The sequence below is a fragment of the Cetorhinus maximus genome, chromosome 19 (assembly GCF_964194155.1).
Source record: "Cetorhinus maximus chromosome 19, sCetMax3.hap1.1, whole genome shotgun sequence".
In the NCBI taxonomy this organism is placed as follows: domain Eukaryota; kingdom Metazoa; phylum Chordata; class Chondrichthyes; order Lamniformes; family Cetorhinidae; genus Cetorhinus; species Cetorhinus maximus.
The window spans coordinates 26,695,837-26,712,215 of record NC_135897.1 but is presented as its reverse complement, the minus strand read 5'-3'; the positions used below and the strand labels follow the sequence as shown (position 1 = coordinate 26,712,215).

General features: G+C 47.1%; 1 protein-coding gene across 1 annotated transcript; it reads left to right on the top strand.

Annotated features, from left to right (window-relative positions):
• The first annotated feature begins 5,477 nt into the window (after nt 1-5,477).
• On the top strand, nt 5,478-8,319 carry LOC144694153 (C-C motif chemokine 20-like). The gene is made up of 4 exons (XM_078564496.1): nt 5,478-5,628; nt 6,952-7,069; nt 7,172-7,249; nt 7,561-8,319. Exons 1-4 carry the CDS (start codon nt 5,547-5,549, stop codon nt 7,625-7,627), a joined length of 345 nt encoding a protein of 114 aa, XP_078420622.1. The 5' UTR covers nt 5,478-5,546; the 3' UTR covers nt 7,628-8,319.
• The last annotated feature ends 8,060 nt before the right edge of the window (nt 8,320-16,379 follow it).

The following is a 16,379-nucleotide window of genomic DNA, read 5'->3' as shown; positions in this document are numbered from 1 at the left end:
AACCATCTTCAGCTGCTTCAACAATGACCTTCCTTCCATCATAAGGTCAGAAGTGGGAATGTTCGCTGATTATTGCACAATGTTCAACACTATCCACAACTCCTCAGATACTGAAGCAGTCCATGTCCAAATGCAGCAAGACCTGGACAATATACAGGCTTGGGCTGACAAGTGGCAACTAACATTCATGCCACACAAGTATCAGGCAATGACCATCTCCAACAAGAGAGAATCCAATCATCGCTCCTTGATGTTCAATGGCAGTATCATTACTGAATCCCCCACTATCAACATCGTGGGGGTTACCATTGACCAGAAACTGAACAGGACCAGCCATGTAAATACTGTGGCCTCAAGAGCAGGTCAGAGGCTAGGAATTGTGCGGTGAGTAACCCACCCCCGACTCTCCAAAGCCTGTCCACCATCTACAAGGCACAAGTCAGGAGTGCGATGGAATACTCCCCACTTGCCTGGATGAGTGCAGCTCCTACAACACAAGAAGCTTGACACCATCAAGGACAAAGCAGCCCGCTTGATTGGCACCACATCCACAAACATTCACTCCCTCCACCACCGATGTACAGTAGCAGCAGTATGTACCATCTACAAGATGCACTGCAGGAATTCACCAAGCCTTCATCGACAGTACCTTCTAAACCAAGGACCACTACCACCTAGAAGGACAAGCACAGCAGATGGATGGGAACACCACCACCAGGAAGTTCCCCTCCAAGTCACTCACCATCCTGACTTGGAAATATATCACCATTCCTTCACTGTCGCTGGGTCAAAATCCTGGAACTCCCTAACAGCAGCATGGGTGTACCTACACCACATGGACTGCAGCGGTTCAAGAAGGCAGCTCACCACCACCTTCTCAAGGGCAATTAGGGATGGGCAATAAATGCTGGCCCAGTCAGCGAAGCCCATATCCCATGAATGAATTAAAAAAGAGATGTGCGAACTTGGCGGTGCAACTGTTCCTGGTTTCTGGTCTCAGTTAAAAGCCAGGACATGCTGCAGAAGCTAAATTAATTAGCCACTGGTACTCACTGGCCAGGGAGTTAGGGATTGTCTGGATCTCATTTTGAGCTGACCGGCTGCTCGGGATGGGTTTGGTTTGGAGGGTGGGGGTGTGGTTAGGTGCAATGCCACCTCAATACTGCACAGAAGTGTCAGGCGGAAACAGAATCATGTACTCAAGTTTCCAAAGTGGCTTAAGCCCATAACCTTCTGACTGAGAGGTGAGAGTACTGCCACCAAACCACGACTGACACACACTGACTGCAGATAGGTATCTACAGTATTACTGCAGCTTTTCATGGAATACTACCAGACTGCATCCTATTTGACATAACAAGAAGAGATTTGTGCAATGGTTGCAGTTGATGGAGATATCAGGAAAATAATGCATACTTTCTATATTCTTGTTTGTTCACACCACATGACCGCAAGTCAGCCTCTGGTGAATTATTCCGCTACAGAAACCAAATAAACAATCAAACAAGTACATAGATACAAAATAATAGAGCACGTCCTCAATTGCTGAAGCAGAAAAAAAATCGTGAAAGGTGTACTATTTTTAAATATGAGCAGAAAACTTGTAAATGGAGATCATATTAACTCACTATATTTGCGAGAATGTGGTGCTTTAACTCCAGCTAAAAAACCAACAGGTCCTTAAAAATAAGCAAAGAATGAAACAATGAAGTAGATACTATACAGTATCATAAAGAGGCAATATCCAAATTTGTGAGGATTAAGGCACTTTAGAAATATGTTGATGATCTTAAAGGATGTAACATGGAGCTGAAGTGTAGAGGTGATCTTATTTCATTTTGAGGGAAAACCTAATGTGCTTTTATGTGGAATTAATCCATTCCCAGCAATCGCAAACAGCAAAAAGTAATCACGTATACTAAGTTGGGTCCACATGCCATGAAAAGGAAAAATGGACTTTCTGTCGAAACAAAAAAGATGGCGGCTACAAGTCACATGACTGCAGGATTGGCCATTTGTTCTGGGAGCTAGCACCAGGAGTACGAAGAACAAAAGAATCCTCCTCTCTCAGCCTGTGGAATCTCATACCTCATTGCACAGATTCCTTGTAATTAGCAAAAGCAGGGAAAGTGCAGACAAACTGGTTCCCCAACCTAAACTATCACAAAAGAGATATGTTGAAACTCATTATATTGGAAGAGATGCTAATAGCCACCTCATCTCTTTCCTTAGGGTGAACAATGGAACTCTGGCCAGAAGCACAAAACTGATTGTTAAGCTACAATTAACCATAATGGGCCATGTCACATGACATTACTCCTAAGGCGAGTTTGCCGCGAGTTATTTGTAAATTGGATCACACAACCTGAGGGTTTGGGAAAACACACCACAGCATACTTTGAAAAGAATTCAAAACACCTTCTGCTTATAGACAGTTGGTGAGAGAAAATAAGTACAGTTTGCCCGTCTCTTTCCTGTCCATAACAACTCCATAAGCCACTCCATAAAATTGCATAAATTGATTACTAACATTAAATAACTGAAAACAAAATATAATTCAAGAGGCAGCATTGTCTCAGTGGTAGCATTCTTGCATGCGAGGCAGAAGAATATGGGTTTAAGCCCAACTTCAGTATTTATGCACATTATCTAGGTTGATACTTACGTGCAGTCTTAAGGGAGCACTGCATTACCTAAAGTGTTGTCTGTTTAAACAAAGATATTATCTGTTCTTGACGTTAAGATCATATGGGGAACGTTGGAATAGGAGCACAGGTAATCTACTGTTCTGGTTACCATTATATCTCAATAAACATTACTGAAAACAGATTGATTGGTCATTTATCCCATTGTTTTTTGGTGGAATCTTGCTGCATGCAATATTTGCAGAACAACAGTGAATATGGGCCCAATTTTAACTCTGTGCAAGTGGATGGCTTTTGAATGAGTTTAAATGGGGTCCTATATTTCAAAAGCACTTTGGTATAATCCGAGGATTTGTAAAGCTGGTTTACACATGTTAAAAATTTATTAATTAAAAATATCTACACCCTCTCCAAGTGTGCTGAGGCTGAGGATTTAGTGGAATTGTCTAATTGTTTATTGGTGACTGCTCTGGGATGTTCAATCACATTGGGCTGGATTTTATTGAGCGCCATGTTTCCCGTCCCCATCCCTGCTAAAAAGTCGGTCGGAAGTGTGCCCACGAGAAAGCCAGCAGCCTGTAACCAACACGTGGTGGGGTGTTCATTGGCGAAGGGTGAGTCTTCTGCCCCCATCTGAGAAGGAAGTCCTGCCTTTGAGAGCTGCTGGCCAATTTGATTGGTCTACAGTTCTGCAGTCCCAGCAGCGCCAGGTTCCAGTGGTGGCCACTGCTGGGGCTACAGGTAGCCCCTGAAGAAGAGGAGGATAGGGGAGTTGGACTTCAGGGTAAGTCTGGGGTATTGGCAGGGCTTGGCTAGCAGACCCCAGCTAGGGGGTGAGTAGCCAGATTAGAAAGGCCAAAGAGAGGAGGGTTAAAGGGCGGGGGTGGCTGTATGACCTTGGGGATGGGATGCCTCTGCTGGGCATGGGGACTCCTCCAAAGGAGGTCCTCCCTGAACTTACTCAACACCAGCTCGCCCAGTAATACCTGCTGGGCTATCTGCTTGGACTGAGCATCACTCTGTAGGAGAAAAATTAGTGGTGGGGATGAGATGAGGCACTTAAGTGGCAATAAATTGGGCACTTTAGGGCCTCAATAGGGCCAAGGGTGAGTGGGAAGGTGGTAGGCAGGCCACATGCTGCATTCTAAGTGCTGCCCTCTCTTTCAAACATGCCTGCAGAGGGCCATAAAATCCAGCCCATTGTTGATTCTTGTGCCTGTTGTACTTTATAGGTTCAGAGGGCAAATTGACTTGCTCTATCTGCAACAAGTAATTTAATTTCTTTGAAAATACGTACAAGTCCAATACATTACATGCACAGTGTGAAGATTCAGAATGACAAACTGATCTATTGTGAAACAAATATATTTTAGTTAGTGCCAATGTAGACAAATTGTTACTGTGAGTGCATGTTGCCTGCACATTCATCAATTGCACACTCGTTTTATTTAATACCTTCAGACAGGTATTAAAATATGTCAAGAGCACTTCCAGTGGCTTAATGGGTAAACACAGACCCCAATATGTAACTGAGCCATATTAGGTGCTTGATCCTTAACTTGTGGCTTCTTCTTATCGTGTCCACGGACAGTCTATACATGGCCCAGCCAGAACTGGACATTTTTGCACCTTGTTGAATTCGGCAAGATCTGCCACAGTGCAGGGTTCCTCTAGCGATAGTCATTGCAGGAGATGTTGCATAGTCTGTGGCTGAATTCCACATTCACAAGTTGTCAGGCAGGTTGTAAATCCCCATTTGCTTAGTGACACCTTTGAATGACCTACACCAGTCCTAAGCCTGTTAAGGCACTTCCAGGTTGCCCAGTTGCAATTAGCTCCTGGGGGAAGGCTTTCATCCAGTAGACGCGTTCACGTCGCGGCCCTGTTTCAACCAATTCTACCATCACCACGCACAGCAAGTAGTGTATACAACTTGTGGCTGACTTATCTGATCTCGGAGGTAGAGTGCTGGGGAACTACAATAGCCCTCAGTGTCTCTGGCCTATGAAGGACACAGTAACAATATGCAGTAGCTGCATTATTTTATATATACTATTTAGTCTGCAGTTTAATTTTACGAAGCTGGTACTAGTTTTGAAAGTAATAAAAAAAATAGTCTCAATTTAAAACTGTTTCAGTGCTTTAATGATACTGTGCCTCACAGACAAGCTGGCTCAGTCCTCACTGAGCGCTGCCAGCAATATCAGCTTGGCAATTTTAATTTCTTGCATGGATCATGCAAATTAAAAAAAATCCAAGGAACCTCAGGATTAAAGAGGAGAACCTCAGGATTAAAGAGGAAATCCTCTTGTAGAAACTCATGGCTGTGCACTGACATCCTTTAACCCACTGCCCCACTGAAATTACTTTGGCATAGCGACTGGGAGGAAAATTAGCCCTCATGCTTCTGATTTTGCTGGAGATACATTCACAATGTAGCAGAAGAGTACTCACCTCACCAATGTAGAAACTTCCAAAGCAATCTCCACATTTTTATTTCAACATAGAGCACCTCTGTTCCTTTCAGCTTGTGCTACTTTGGACTGGTAAATTGCAGAAAGTTTCTATGTGCTGCAAGCAGCAGAAAACTCAAAAGGAAGTTTGATTAGATGTAAAATAATAATCTTGTAATTTTCTTTTCACACTTTAGCTTTGTGACCTGATTTGAATTATAAGATATAGAGAGAGAAAAATTGAACAGGAAATCAGAGAATATTTTTTGTTATTAAAGCGGCAATATTTCGTCACAGCCGTGGTTGACTAAGTTGTGGTAAATGCAGCCGTGGGCAAACATCTATAAAAGCCCCATTAGAAAACAAGTACAATACCAGAGGCTGGCAAATCACCCCGGCTTCATTCTTTCAAGCTGATCAATCAGGGGCTAAAGAGTGAGAGAAAATAATGGATCACAACACACGAGTTTTGGTTAATCTAAAGTCACTGGTGATCCTGAGCATGCTCTGGATTTGTGGATCGTATGCAAGTAAGTCCCAGAATACCTCTCCTTTCATTATATGTAGGTTATTGTTTCATCATCTAGTCACATAATATTAAGATAGAAAGTTATAAATGTTGCCTCAGTAAGTTATCATTTAACAATTGGAAACAGAACATGTTTTAAACTTAACATGCAACATATTACTGGGATAATGAGATTTTGGTGATTTTAATGTAAAAAATGACAAATGATAAGTTTTCAGCCGTGGTTCAAATGGCAGTACCCTTGCCTCTGTGGCACAAGGTTGAGGGTTTAAATCCTACTCCAGAGTTTTGAGCACCAAAATCCAGGTTAATACTCCTGTGAAGTACTGAGGGACTACTGCACCATTGGAGGTGCTACCTTTCAGATGAGGTGTTAAAATGAGGCCCCTTCTGTTTGCTTAGGTGGTCATAAAACTAAAACTAAAAATAGCACTATTTCGAAGAAGAGCAGGATAATTGTCCCCAGTGTCCTGGCCAAAGTTTATCCCTCAATCAACATCACAAAAACATATCAGGTCATTATCACATTGCCTTTTTTGGGAGCTTGCCATGCAAAAATTGGCTGCCGCATTTCCTAAATGCCAACTGTGACTACACTTCAAAAGTACCTCATTGGGTGCTTTGGGACATCTGTAGATTGTGAAAGGTGCTATATAAAATGCAAATCTTTTTTTCCTTTCTTTCTCTAGTTTTGTTGCTTTCTCCTTTCCTACCCTGAAGATGGCCTTTTGCACTTGAATTGAAATGATCAGCTGGGCAGCTGAAATTTGGGTGGAGAGAATCAAATGCCCCTGACAGACCCTACCCAATTTTCTTTCTGTTGAAATTAATGTGTCGATATTTGGACAGACTCCATTAGATGTGTTCGGTCCACTTTGCCCGATTTTCCTCCATGTGCTCCATCTTGGTCAATTGACTGTTGAACTACCTCAGCTGATTTCCAGATGGACTTCTGGACTGATTATTACTGTCTCCCTAGTGTGAGGGTACTGGGGACAAGCACCCGCTGACTTCGGTTGGTATCCTTGTTGCCCAAATAGGGAAAGGGGATCAAAAAGAGGTGATAGAAGAATAAAGAAGATGCTGCCATGTGGAGCTGGTGGAGATTGAAGAGAAAAATGGGGCATGACCATGGGTCATGTGCAATTCACTATGTGAACTCTCAATAGTAATGTGCTTAATGTGGTTGACTCTTAACTGCCCTCTGAACAAGGGCAATTAGGGATGGAGAATAAATGCTGGCCTAGCCAGCAATGCCCACAGCCCTCAAGTGAATAAAAAATATATACAGGCTTGTAACACTTCTATGAATTCCTTTTTTCAGTAAGCATATCTATGAAAGACTGTTGCCTCAAATATTCAAAAGGATCTCTGCCATTTAGGCGCATTGCTGGCTACGTGGAGCAGAAGTCCAATGAAGTTTGCCGGATAGATGCGATTGTGTGAGTACAGTTAGTGATCCCAGAAGGCAAATCATTTCTGAATGGTACAATTTAATTTAAAGCCAATCAGAAGTTATTCTTTTCCACCATTTGTTTGAACAGACTGTATACTGTGAAAAATCGGTGGGTTTGCGCAGATCCTCAAAATATATGGGTGAAACGTGCACTTCGCTATTTAAGGTAAGAGCACAAACATTGATTTCATCCCCCCAAAGACTCTGTATATTTAACAGATTAATAAGAACCTTTGATTATCCTGGAGTTTCAATGACACACCCCAAATGTCAGTACTATTTAGATTGGTACACAATTTGGGTGTAAATTATGATAACTATGATGACTTTAGCTTTTAGTTAATCATTTGTTGCCAAAAATTCCAACCACTGAGGAACTTAACGTACTATCCATACACTCGGATCAAAGTGGGAAAAGGTGATGCATTAACATTTTGAAGGATCTATAATTACGATGGAATATTTTTTGATTTGCAGTCAGAGGCTGGGGAAAATGTCCCAGAAGATCACAACTGTTCAGCCTACATCAGCAAGAATTAACTGATGTCTTTATGACCATCCTACAAGGTTACTGTACAGTTTCTTTTTACAGCAAAATCTTAAGCACTTAGAATTAATTAAAGCCATTCTGTAGTATTAGCTGCTGATACATGTTCAAACTGTATATATACTGATCTAATTAATAGCAGGTTGCCTGAAGATATGAGGCTACCTTTGGGATTAATTTTGGGCATGTTACCTTCAAAGAATGTATTTCTGCATTAACCCCTAGTATGTTGACGTTGGGGTTTCAGCGATGGTAATGTCGTTGAATGTCAGGGAGATGGTTATATTCCCTCTTGTTGGATATGATTCTTGCCTGGCACTTGTGTGGCATGAAAATTACTTGCCTATCATCACAAGGCTGAATATTGTCCAGATCTTGCTGCATGCAGGCATGGACTGCTTCAGTATCTCAGGAGCTGTGAATGATACTAAACCACGTGCAATTGTCAGCAAGTATGCAACTTCTGGCCTAGGGAATCCAGTAAGTGGTAATCAACAGGAGGTTTACTTGCCTGTATTTGACTTGATTCCATGAGACTTCATTGGGCAACATTGAATGGAAGCAACAGGGGTCACACCCACCAGCTGGAGAGCATGGTGGGAGCCCTGCATCACTTCTTTTAAGCACGGCCCTACAAATTAAGTGCCACTTAGGCACTTAACTGGACAGCAGCAAGCCTTTCCTATGATCAAAGACCCCGGGGGGGTTGGGGTGGCGGGGTGGGGGTGGGGGGGCAGAGTCCCACCCATTGAGAGCTGCTAGCTAATCAGAAGCCAGCTACTCTATTGAATGGTAGCACCACTGGGGAGGTGGTGACTGCTGCCGGTACTAAACGCACCCAAGGCCCAGTATCATTGCTGAATTCCAGGCTACAGGCAAGAGGGGGGTGTTGCAGGGCGGGGGTCACAGGAGGAGGAGGGGTCAGCAGCAAAAGTAGGGGGATGGTTCTCAGCACCCCTACCCCCTATTCCTGATGCCGGGTCCCTGAATCAGGTACTGAGTGCCTTTGAACAAGGGGCTTGCACCTCCGGAAACCTGCAAGCAACCCCACAAGATTATTTGCTTGTCATGCTTCCTACATGGCAAGCCCCCTGTGCACTGCTGGGTTAATGCCAGCGGTGGCAGGATGAGGCCCTTAATTGCAGGCCTCAATTGGCAGCAGGAAGCGAAATTGTCCACGAGCCTTCTTGCCCTGGACTTAATTGGGGTGGAGGTGTGAAGGCAATGGGATGCCTCCTCCAGCACTAAACTTGCCATGGGGGAGGGCATTAAATTCTGTCCATTGTTGAGGACTCCTGGGGCTACCCCATCCCGACTGCAAGCTACTGTCCCACCACTTCTGGTGGGTCTATCCTGCTGGTGGGACAGGACATACACAAGGATGGTGGTGTATGGGCCATTGTCCGTAAGGTCTGATTCCGTGATTATGACTATGTCAGACTGTTGCTTGACTAGTCTGCGAGGCAGCTCTACCAACTTTGGCGCAAGCCCCCGAAAACTAGTAAAGAGGAACTTGCAGGATTGTCCAGGCAACATGTGCCTTTGTCATTTCCAGTGCCTAGTTCAATGCTGGGTAGTCCATCTGGTTTTATGTTGATTCAACTTTTCTGTAGCGGTTTGATACAACTGACTGGCATGCTCAGCCATTTCATTTTGATGCTTGCTTATGTTCCTATAAAATGAATCATAACTATGTATTACTGTGTATTGTCACAACAGGCTACATTCCGTGTGAGATGGTTATTTGGTTCTGTATCTTTGAATTACAATGTTATATTTCTGACATAATAAAATAATATAAACCTGTGTGTGACTTTGTTTATTTCTGTCTGTCTCCAAAGAAAAATAAATCTATTTTGTCATGTTAACTAGTGCCCTCTAAACATTCAGAAGGATATAGGCTCTATTACTACCATGAGGATGAAGGCAACATCTGAGCAGCAAGATTTATGTAAACCTCAGAAATGGTTTTTTAATAAAAACAAATATCCCAAATACTGGGGCCAATTCCACAATGTATCCCAGCAGAACTTGAGACTGGAGAAACGTTGTTAAATTGCAGGCCTAAAAACCATAGATCACCTGAAGTGCAGAGTAGAACATAACAAGATGGAACCAGCACCAGGGGAATAGAGAATGAATGTTTGCCATTCGCATTGTCCTCTGCAGAACTGCCAAACAAATAAGATTGTCTCTGTTCTGTCAAGTTCTCCTGGTTTTGGTTGGCTGATTAAAATTTGAGCACTTTGAAGACTTTTTGGCAATTCTTTCATGACAATCCTGTTTTCTTTCTTGCTCTCATTTTGTTGAGTTTTCCCATTTTCTAGGAACTGCTTTGCTGCTTATTTTCCAATGGCTGTTTCATTTAGTATTGACACAATTCTGATCAAGGCTATGCTGCATCTGGGGACCAGGCACACATGCTCAGTCGGTGGCTGATGATGTGCCTCTGGAATCGCTCGTGAGGCAGCAGACACTGGAAGTGCAGTAGGGTATGCAGGAGGACCTGCCGGAGACACATGAGGCTATGTGTGGCATGGTGCCCGTGCTGGAGGAGTCCACGTGGATCATCACCAATGCAATGAGCCTCATGGCCGGGTGCTATGCTTCCTCCATGGAGAGATGGTGACACTTGTAGAGAGGCTCTTCCAGGAGAACAATCAGAGCCTCCTGGGGTTGTGCTCGGACCTGCAAACACTCACAACGGCATTGACCTCAGCTGGCCATTGCCCATGTGGTAGATGGATTGGGCACCAAGTATCCTAGCTCGGTGCCCATCCATGTACCATGAGCAGGGAGGTCCGAAGTGGCCTCACATCGGCATAGCAGCTGCCTGCCATCTCTGTGGGCTCCTCTCAGGGTGCTCCAGATGAGGGCAGCAGCTCCTCTGCCCCTCTGCCGGTGACCGTGGCATCTGATGAGGCTGCAGAAACAGGGAAGAAGCCAGCTGTGGAACTGGCCGCTCTCTCCCAGGCGGGGCCAGCACAGGCTCCACGGGCCAGAGGATGGCCGCCAAGGTCATCAAGGCCAACAGGACAGCACAGTGAGCAGACTGTCTCAGATGCCAGTGCCAGCGAGGGGGCAGCACCTAGACGTAACTCCCATAAGTGTAACTTTAAGGCACATTAGGCACACCATGGGTTTCTGACTAGTGGTTTTATGTTGCCCCATATTAGTTCATTTAAGACTTGGCATGATATGCAACACTTTTTTTTAGTTTTTGAACTTACTTTTGTAAACTCAATAAATTTTGAAATATTACCATGCCTCAGGGTGATTTCTTACTTCTGCAGGTGGATGGGAACCTGTGATGTTATGAGTGAGTTGTTTGACATTGAGCTTTATTGGCAGGGGCCTTAGTTAATGTTACTATCCAGGCAGATTTAGCACTTAGGTATCGAGTATGGAGCCTGCAGCCCTGGCATGTGTTGAAGGTCCATCTTTGGTGTGCTAGCTGAAGGTTCTTTGGATTAAAGTCTCCTGGGTGTCCCTGCCCCCCCTGCAGTAAGACCGGGTCAGCGTCTACCCCCTCAGCATTTCCCTATGCGTGCTCACCCTCAGACTCACAGCTGGACTCATTGTGTGCAGCCACAGCCACTGCGTCTACATTTTCGTTGTCCACTGCATTGCCCCTTTCCAGCGACAGATTGTGGAGAGTGCAGCATGCAACCACTATCAGCGACACACAATCTGGAGGGTATTGGAGTGTGCTCCCTGAATGGTCCAGGCATCAGGAGCGCATCTTGAGAAGACCGATGGTTCTGTCCACCACAGCCCTTGTGGTGCCGTGGCTCCTATTGTACCGCTGCTCAGCTTCTGTTCTTGGGTGGCGGAGGGGGCGTCATGAGCCACCTTCTGAGGGGATAACCCTTGTCACCCAGCAGCCATCCATCCAGCCAGGCTTTATCGCATTTATCGCCACTTTGTCGCCTTTATCGCCACTGGCATGGGGTGCCCACCCACACAGATCTCAGGGCCTTTCATCTGACAGGTGGAGGTGACTGTCTCCCTTGAGAGATGGAGCCTCCTTCGGCACTGCACCTCAGACATATTGTGGTAGCTGCTTCGCCACCAGTATACCCTGGCAGCAGGATAGTGGCGTCTTCTGTGGCCTCTTCTGCTTGGACTTCCTGTTGGCCCTGCGCCCCTTGTGCCTGCGCCTCTGCTCCCAAAGGTGGCTCCCCTGGAGGCTGAATGTGCACTCCTGGCCTCCTCCCCCTTCTGGCCCTCAAGGGCTGTAACTACATGAATAATTAATGGCTGGGGCACATCGGAGAACATCACCCACCCGCCCTCAGAGGAGGCGCCTCCAGTGGAGAGCACATCTCCCATTCCCAGGCTAAGGAACGGCTTTCTGAAACCTGCAGGCCCCAAAGATGATCTTCACTGTAGAGTCCTGACCTGAAGGCTGTTACTCCTATCCAAGCATGGTATGCTTGGTGTGAATTCTGGTATGAATTCTGAAGTATTCCTGCTCACACAGGCAAGTATCAGTAACTTTCACAATTAAATATCTGACAGATAACATTCGCGATCCCACTCACCCCTCTTATCCTGCCTGTGGATGATATTTATACAAATGTCTCCTACCCACCTGCCCGTTGCGCCCCTGTGATGTCCTGATGATCGTACGGGTGCCGAAAAATTACAGTCAGTTGCTGCCTCAAGGGCCGTAACTACATGAATAATTAATGGCTGGGGCACATCGGAGAACATCACCCACCCGCCCACTTAAATACCGCGATGGCATGCGGTGATATTGGGATGCTCGCCCGATGTTACCGCGCGTCATTTTATGCGTTGGCATGCGGGGCCCGCCCTCGCACGCCAATGGGAAAATTCTGGCCCTAGAGTACCACCAGCAGTTCTAGTACCACACCAGAGGAAGGATATATTATACTTGGAGGGAGAGCAGTGTAGATTTATTAGAATACTACCTGGACTCTAAATTATGAGGGGGGATTACACAAACTAATGTTGCATTCCCTGGAATTTCAAAGGTCAAAAGATGATTTGATTGAAGTTTTCTAGATATTAAGGAGAACAGATAAAATGGATAGAAACTGTTTCTACCTGTTGGGGAGTATAGGACTCGGGGTAATAGTATAACATTGATAGTGAGGCTTTACAGGAGTGAAATTAGGAAATACTTCTACATGCACAGAGTGGTAGAAGTTTGGAAATCTCTTCCACAAACAGCAATTGATGCTAGACCTGACGTTAAATTTAAAATGAGATTGATAGTTTTTTGACAGATCGACCTAGAATAGGCATACCTAATGTCTCTGTAGTATTGCCTCACCCTGAACTGCCACTTTCTAATGATGTACCTGATGCTGCAGTTCCTGATCATGTCGATCCAGTGGGAAAAACTCAAGTGTTAGAGCTACGCCGCTCTAACTGAATAATAAAACCACCTCAGTGACTTAATCTTTAATCACCTGACCTGTATATACATGCGTATGTTGTGGGTTAAAATGTTCTTTGTAAATAGGAAATGTAAAAAAACTAAAAAAGTACTGCCTATTAGAGGTCATGCGATTGTTTTTAATGAATGAACCCTATGGGCAGAATTTTCTTGCTGGCGTGTGGGTGGCGGAGCCCGCACGTCAGCGTTTAAAATGTCGTGTGCTGATGTCGCGTGAGCGTCCCGATGTCAGCGCGCGGCATCGCGATATTTCAGTCAGCGGGCGCGCACAGCCAAGGGATGCTCTCCCGCTATTAATTAAAGGCCTCGTTAGGGCCCTTAACTTGCCAATTGTTCAGGATTTTGAGCGGCCCGTGCGAACTTCGGGTTGTCTGCTGTCCTGTTGGCGTCGATGACCTTGGCGGGAATCCTCTGGCCCGTGGAGCCTGTGATGGCCCCACCTGGGAGGGAGTGGCCAGTTCCAGAACTGGTACCTCCCCAGTTGTCGCAGCCTCAATGGAAGCAACGTTGACTGGCAGAGGGGTGGAGGAGCTGCTGCCGTCATCTGGAGTGCCCTGAGAGGAGCTCGCAGTGATGACAGGCAGCTGCTGTGCCAACGTGAGGTCACGTTAGACCTCCCTGCTCACCGCACATGCATGGGCACCGAGCACCGACACTTGGTGCCCAAAACATCTCCCACATTGGGAATGACCACTCATGGCCAGTACCACTGTGAGGGCTTGCAGGTCAGAGCGTATCCCAATCAGAAGACTTTCCATCCGATCGAACCTCCTCTCCATGAGAGTCTCCAATCTTTCTCTGGAGGAAGCGTGAAGCTCTGCCCTGAGGTTCATACCTTCACATACACCCTGCCTGGACTCCTCCATCGCTGAGACCAAGTGAAGCATACCCTCATGCAACCCTGCCAGACGCTCCCGCGCATCCTGCCGCTTGGCCTGCAGCTGCTGCATTGGTGACAACTCCAGAGGCACGTCATCAGTGCCGGACTCAGCATGTGCCTGATCCCCTGCAGCCCTCCGGCTGCTGGCGCCATCGGCACTCTCTGTCCCGAACATCTCCTCCAGCGATTGTGAAGTGCCCTCACCACTGTGACCCGGGACACTAGCCGACGGTATATTCCCCACCGAGGTGTTTGTGTCTGTGCTGGTGCCTGGCTGATGTGCCGCAAGTTGCACGTCTTGGCCCTCAGGTGTGGAGGGGGGGCTGCGGTGTCGATGGGCGCGGCCATGTGGTGGTGATGCTGAAATGAACAACAAGGACAGTGCATCAGTTAGCGTACAGTCAGTTAAACCTTTCATCCCTTTCCCCCCCAGCCTCATAATTCGCTCACCCTTCAAGACCCTAAGGAGACGAACATTGGTGGGGTGGAAAAGAGTCAAGAGGAGGCCCAAACATTAGATGCACATACAGACAGGCTGGTCAGATGGCCTCAGGAATGCCACATGGCATGTTATGTACCATTGGAGTGGGGAGAGTGCAGAGGTACCTGACCTGGATGCATGCTGGCCTGGAGAGTTGGAGTGATGAGGAAACATCGCAAACACTTGCGACATTTGCCGTGGATCACAGGAGATTGACAGGTCACATTATTGACCTTCATTGCGTTAGGAGGGGCATAGAACAGGTGGGCAGAAGGCAACATTTCCCCTTGGCACAGGGATGAGTAACGTGGTGGCATTTATTTAAGTTGAGTGCCATGAGGTTCACAGCTGAGGTGCTGAGGACCTTTTGGACAGAGTAATGTGGGACGCACTGGCTGAAAGGGTGGTGGAGGCCCCAAACCCCCCTAAGTTGCAATAAGTCTTTGGCTGTGCAGCAGTGATGCCATGGCATGTTAGGCCATGGGGATAGTGGTCACAAATGGGATAACTTTGGAAGGTGGTGGAGATATGAATCCTCAAGGGGACGAGGGACCTTTGTGTATGACCCACACGTCATAGTGTCTCAGTCTGTGAATGAGCAATATTGCAGCATTACCGATTGCAGCAACCATCAGTGGTTTGGATGGTGGGCAGATAGAGTGGATGGGACTGTGGACTTCAAATACCTGGCTGCTGGACCCCAGCCTCGCCACCACCTGCCGACCTGGCCGCCTGCCTCCTCCCCAGTTCCATGGCCGGCTCTTCGAATGTGGTGAGGCACTGGAGCAGGGTGCGCCCACCTCCAGTTCTCTGGCGCTCCCGAAGATTGTAATCACTTTTTGCCTGCAGAACAGAGAAGAGGATTTATTGGGGCTGATCTCTCATGTACTCTGCACGCACACGCCGCACTCCAACCAAAGTGGCCCATCTGAGGCCTCCAGCGGCTCCTGTCCACATTACTGGTGATCAGTCCTCAGAAGATAGTATGGCTGGTCCCAACCCCCTCCCCCAAAGGCCATCTTGGACACATTCGTCGTCCATCACTTTGAATAGCACACGGGTCTTAGCACCCATGGTAAGAAGGCACAACTAGGTGCGGCACCGAGGCCAGCAGATGGTACTTGGAAACCACACCTTCAGGCTCCCCCTCCACCATCTCATCACCATCAATAAGACGTGTGTTGGAGTTCTGGGTATGTGTCTAGCTGCCTCCCCTGCAGGTTGCCCCCAGACTACTCAAATGCCACAAACACCAGCATATGCTGCAGGGAGAACCCATCTTCTCCTTAACCACTAAGGCTGATGTAAGCATGGTCAGTATCCGTTTGTCCACCCAGCGTGCGCCAGATGCCCAATGCAGTAACGACGGCAAGACATGGTGGGGGGAGTCAAAGGCTAAGGCTACCTTCTGGGTCAAATGGCCAAGGCCGACATGGTACTCACCTGTCCAGAGCACAGCAAGTCATTCAATCTCTTGCGGCACTGGGTGCCTGTGCGCCGCACATCATCATGGGTGCTTACACCGTCACCCACCTCCTCCCACACCTGGCTGGTAACATTGGGGGCCCTCCTCCTCCCATTATTCGGATACAACACATCCCGACGGCTGGGCACCTCTTGGAGGAGGACAGCAAGGCATGCATCGGAGAATCGAGGGGCACAGTGGCCCCCCGCTGGCCTCTCCTGCAGCCTGCCCCCCTCCTCCTGCTCATGCTCCTGTCCTGTGACAGCTGCATCTCTCTCTCCCCGAGTGGCCATGGTGCCTCAAGCAGGCTGCCTGGCCACTCTTTATACAGGCTGCCGATTCCCCATTGGAACCGGCGGTCTGAGCACGCCAGCCCCTGCGACTATTTTCCCGTTCTCCACGGGAGTCGCTAACCCGCTGGGCGGGCCTTAATTGGCCTGCCCGCGGAAAATAGCGGCACGGCCCTTTTCGACGGTGGCAATCGGCTGCCCTCCC

Coding starts and splice junctions, on each gene's coding strand:
- LOC144694153 (XM_078564496.1), top strand. CDS start 5,547: ATGGATCACAACACACGAGTTTTGGTTAATCTAAAGTCACTGGTGATC. Junction 5,629..6,951: donor GATTTGTGGATCGTATGCAA/GTAAGTCCCAGA, acceptor TCCTTTTTTCAG/TAAGCATATCTATGAAAGAC. Junction 7,250..7,560: donor CGTGCACTTCGCTATTTAAG/GTAAGAGCACAA, acceptor TTTGATTTGCAG/TCAGAGGCTGGGGAAAATGT.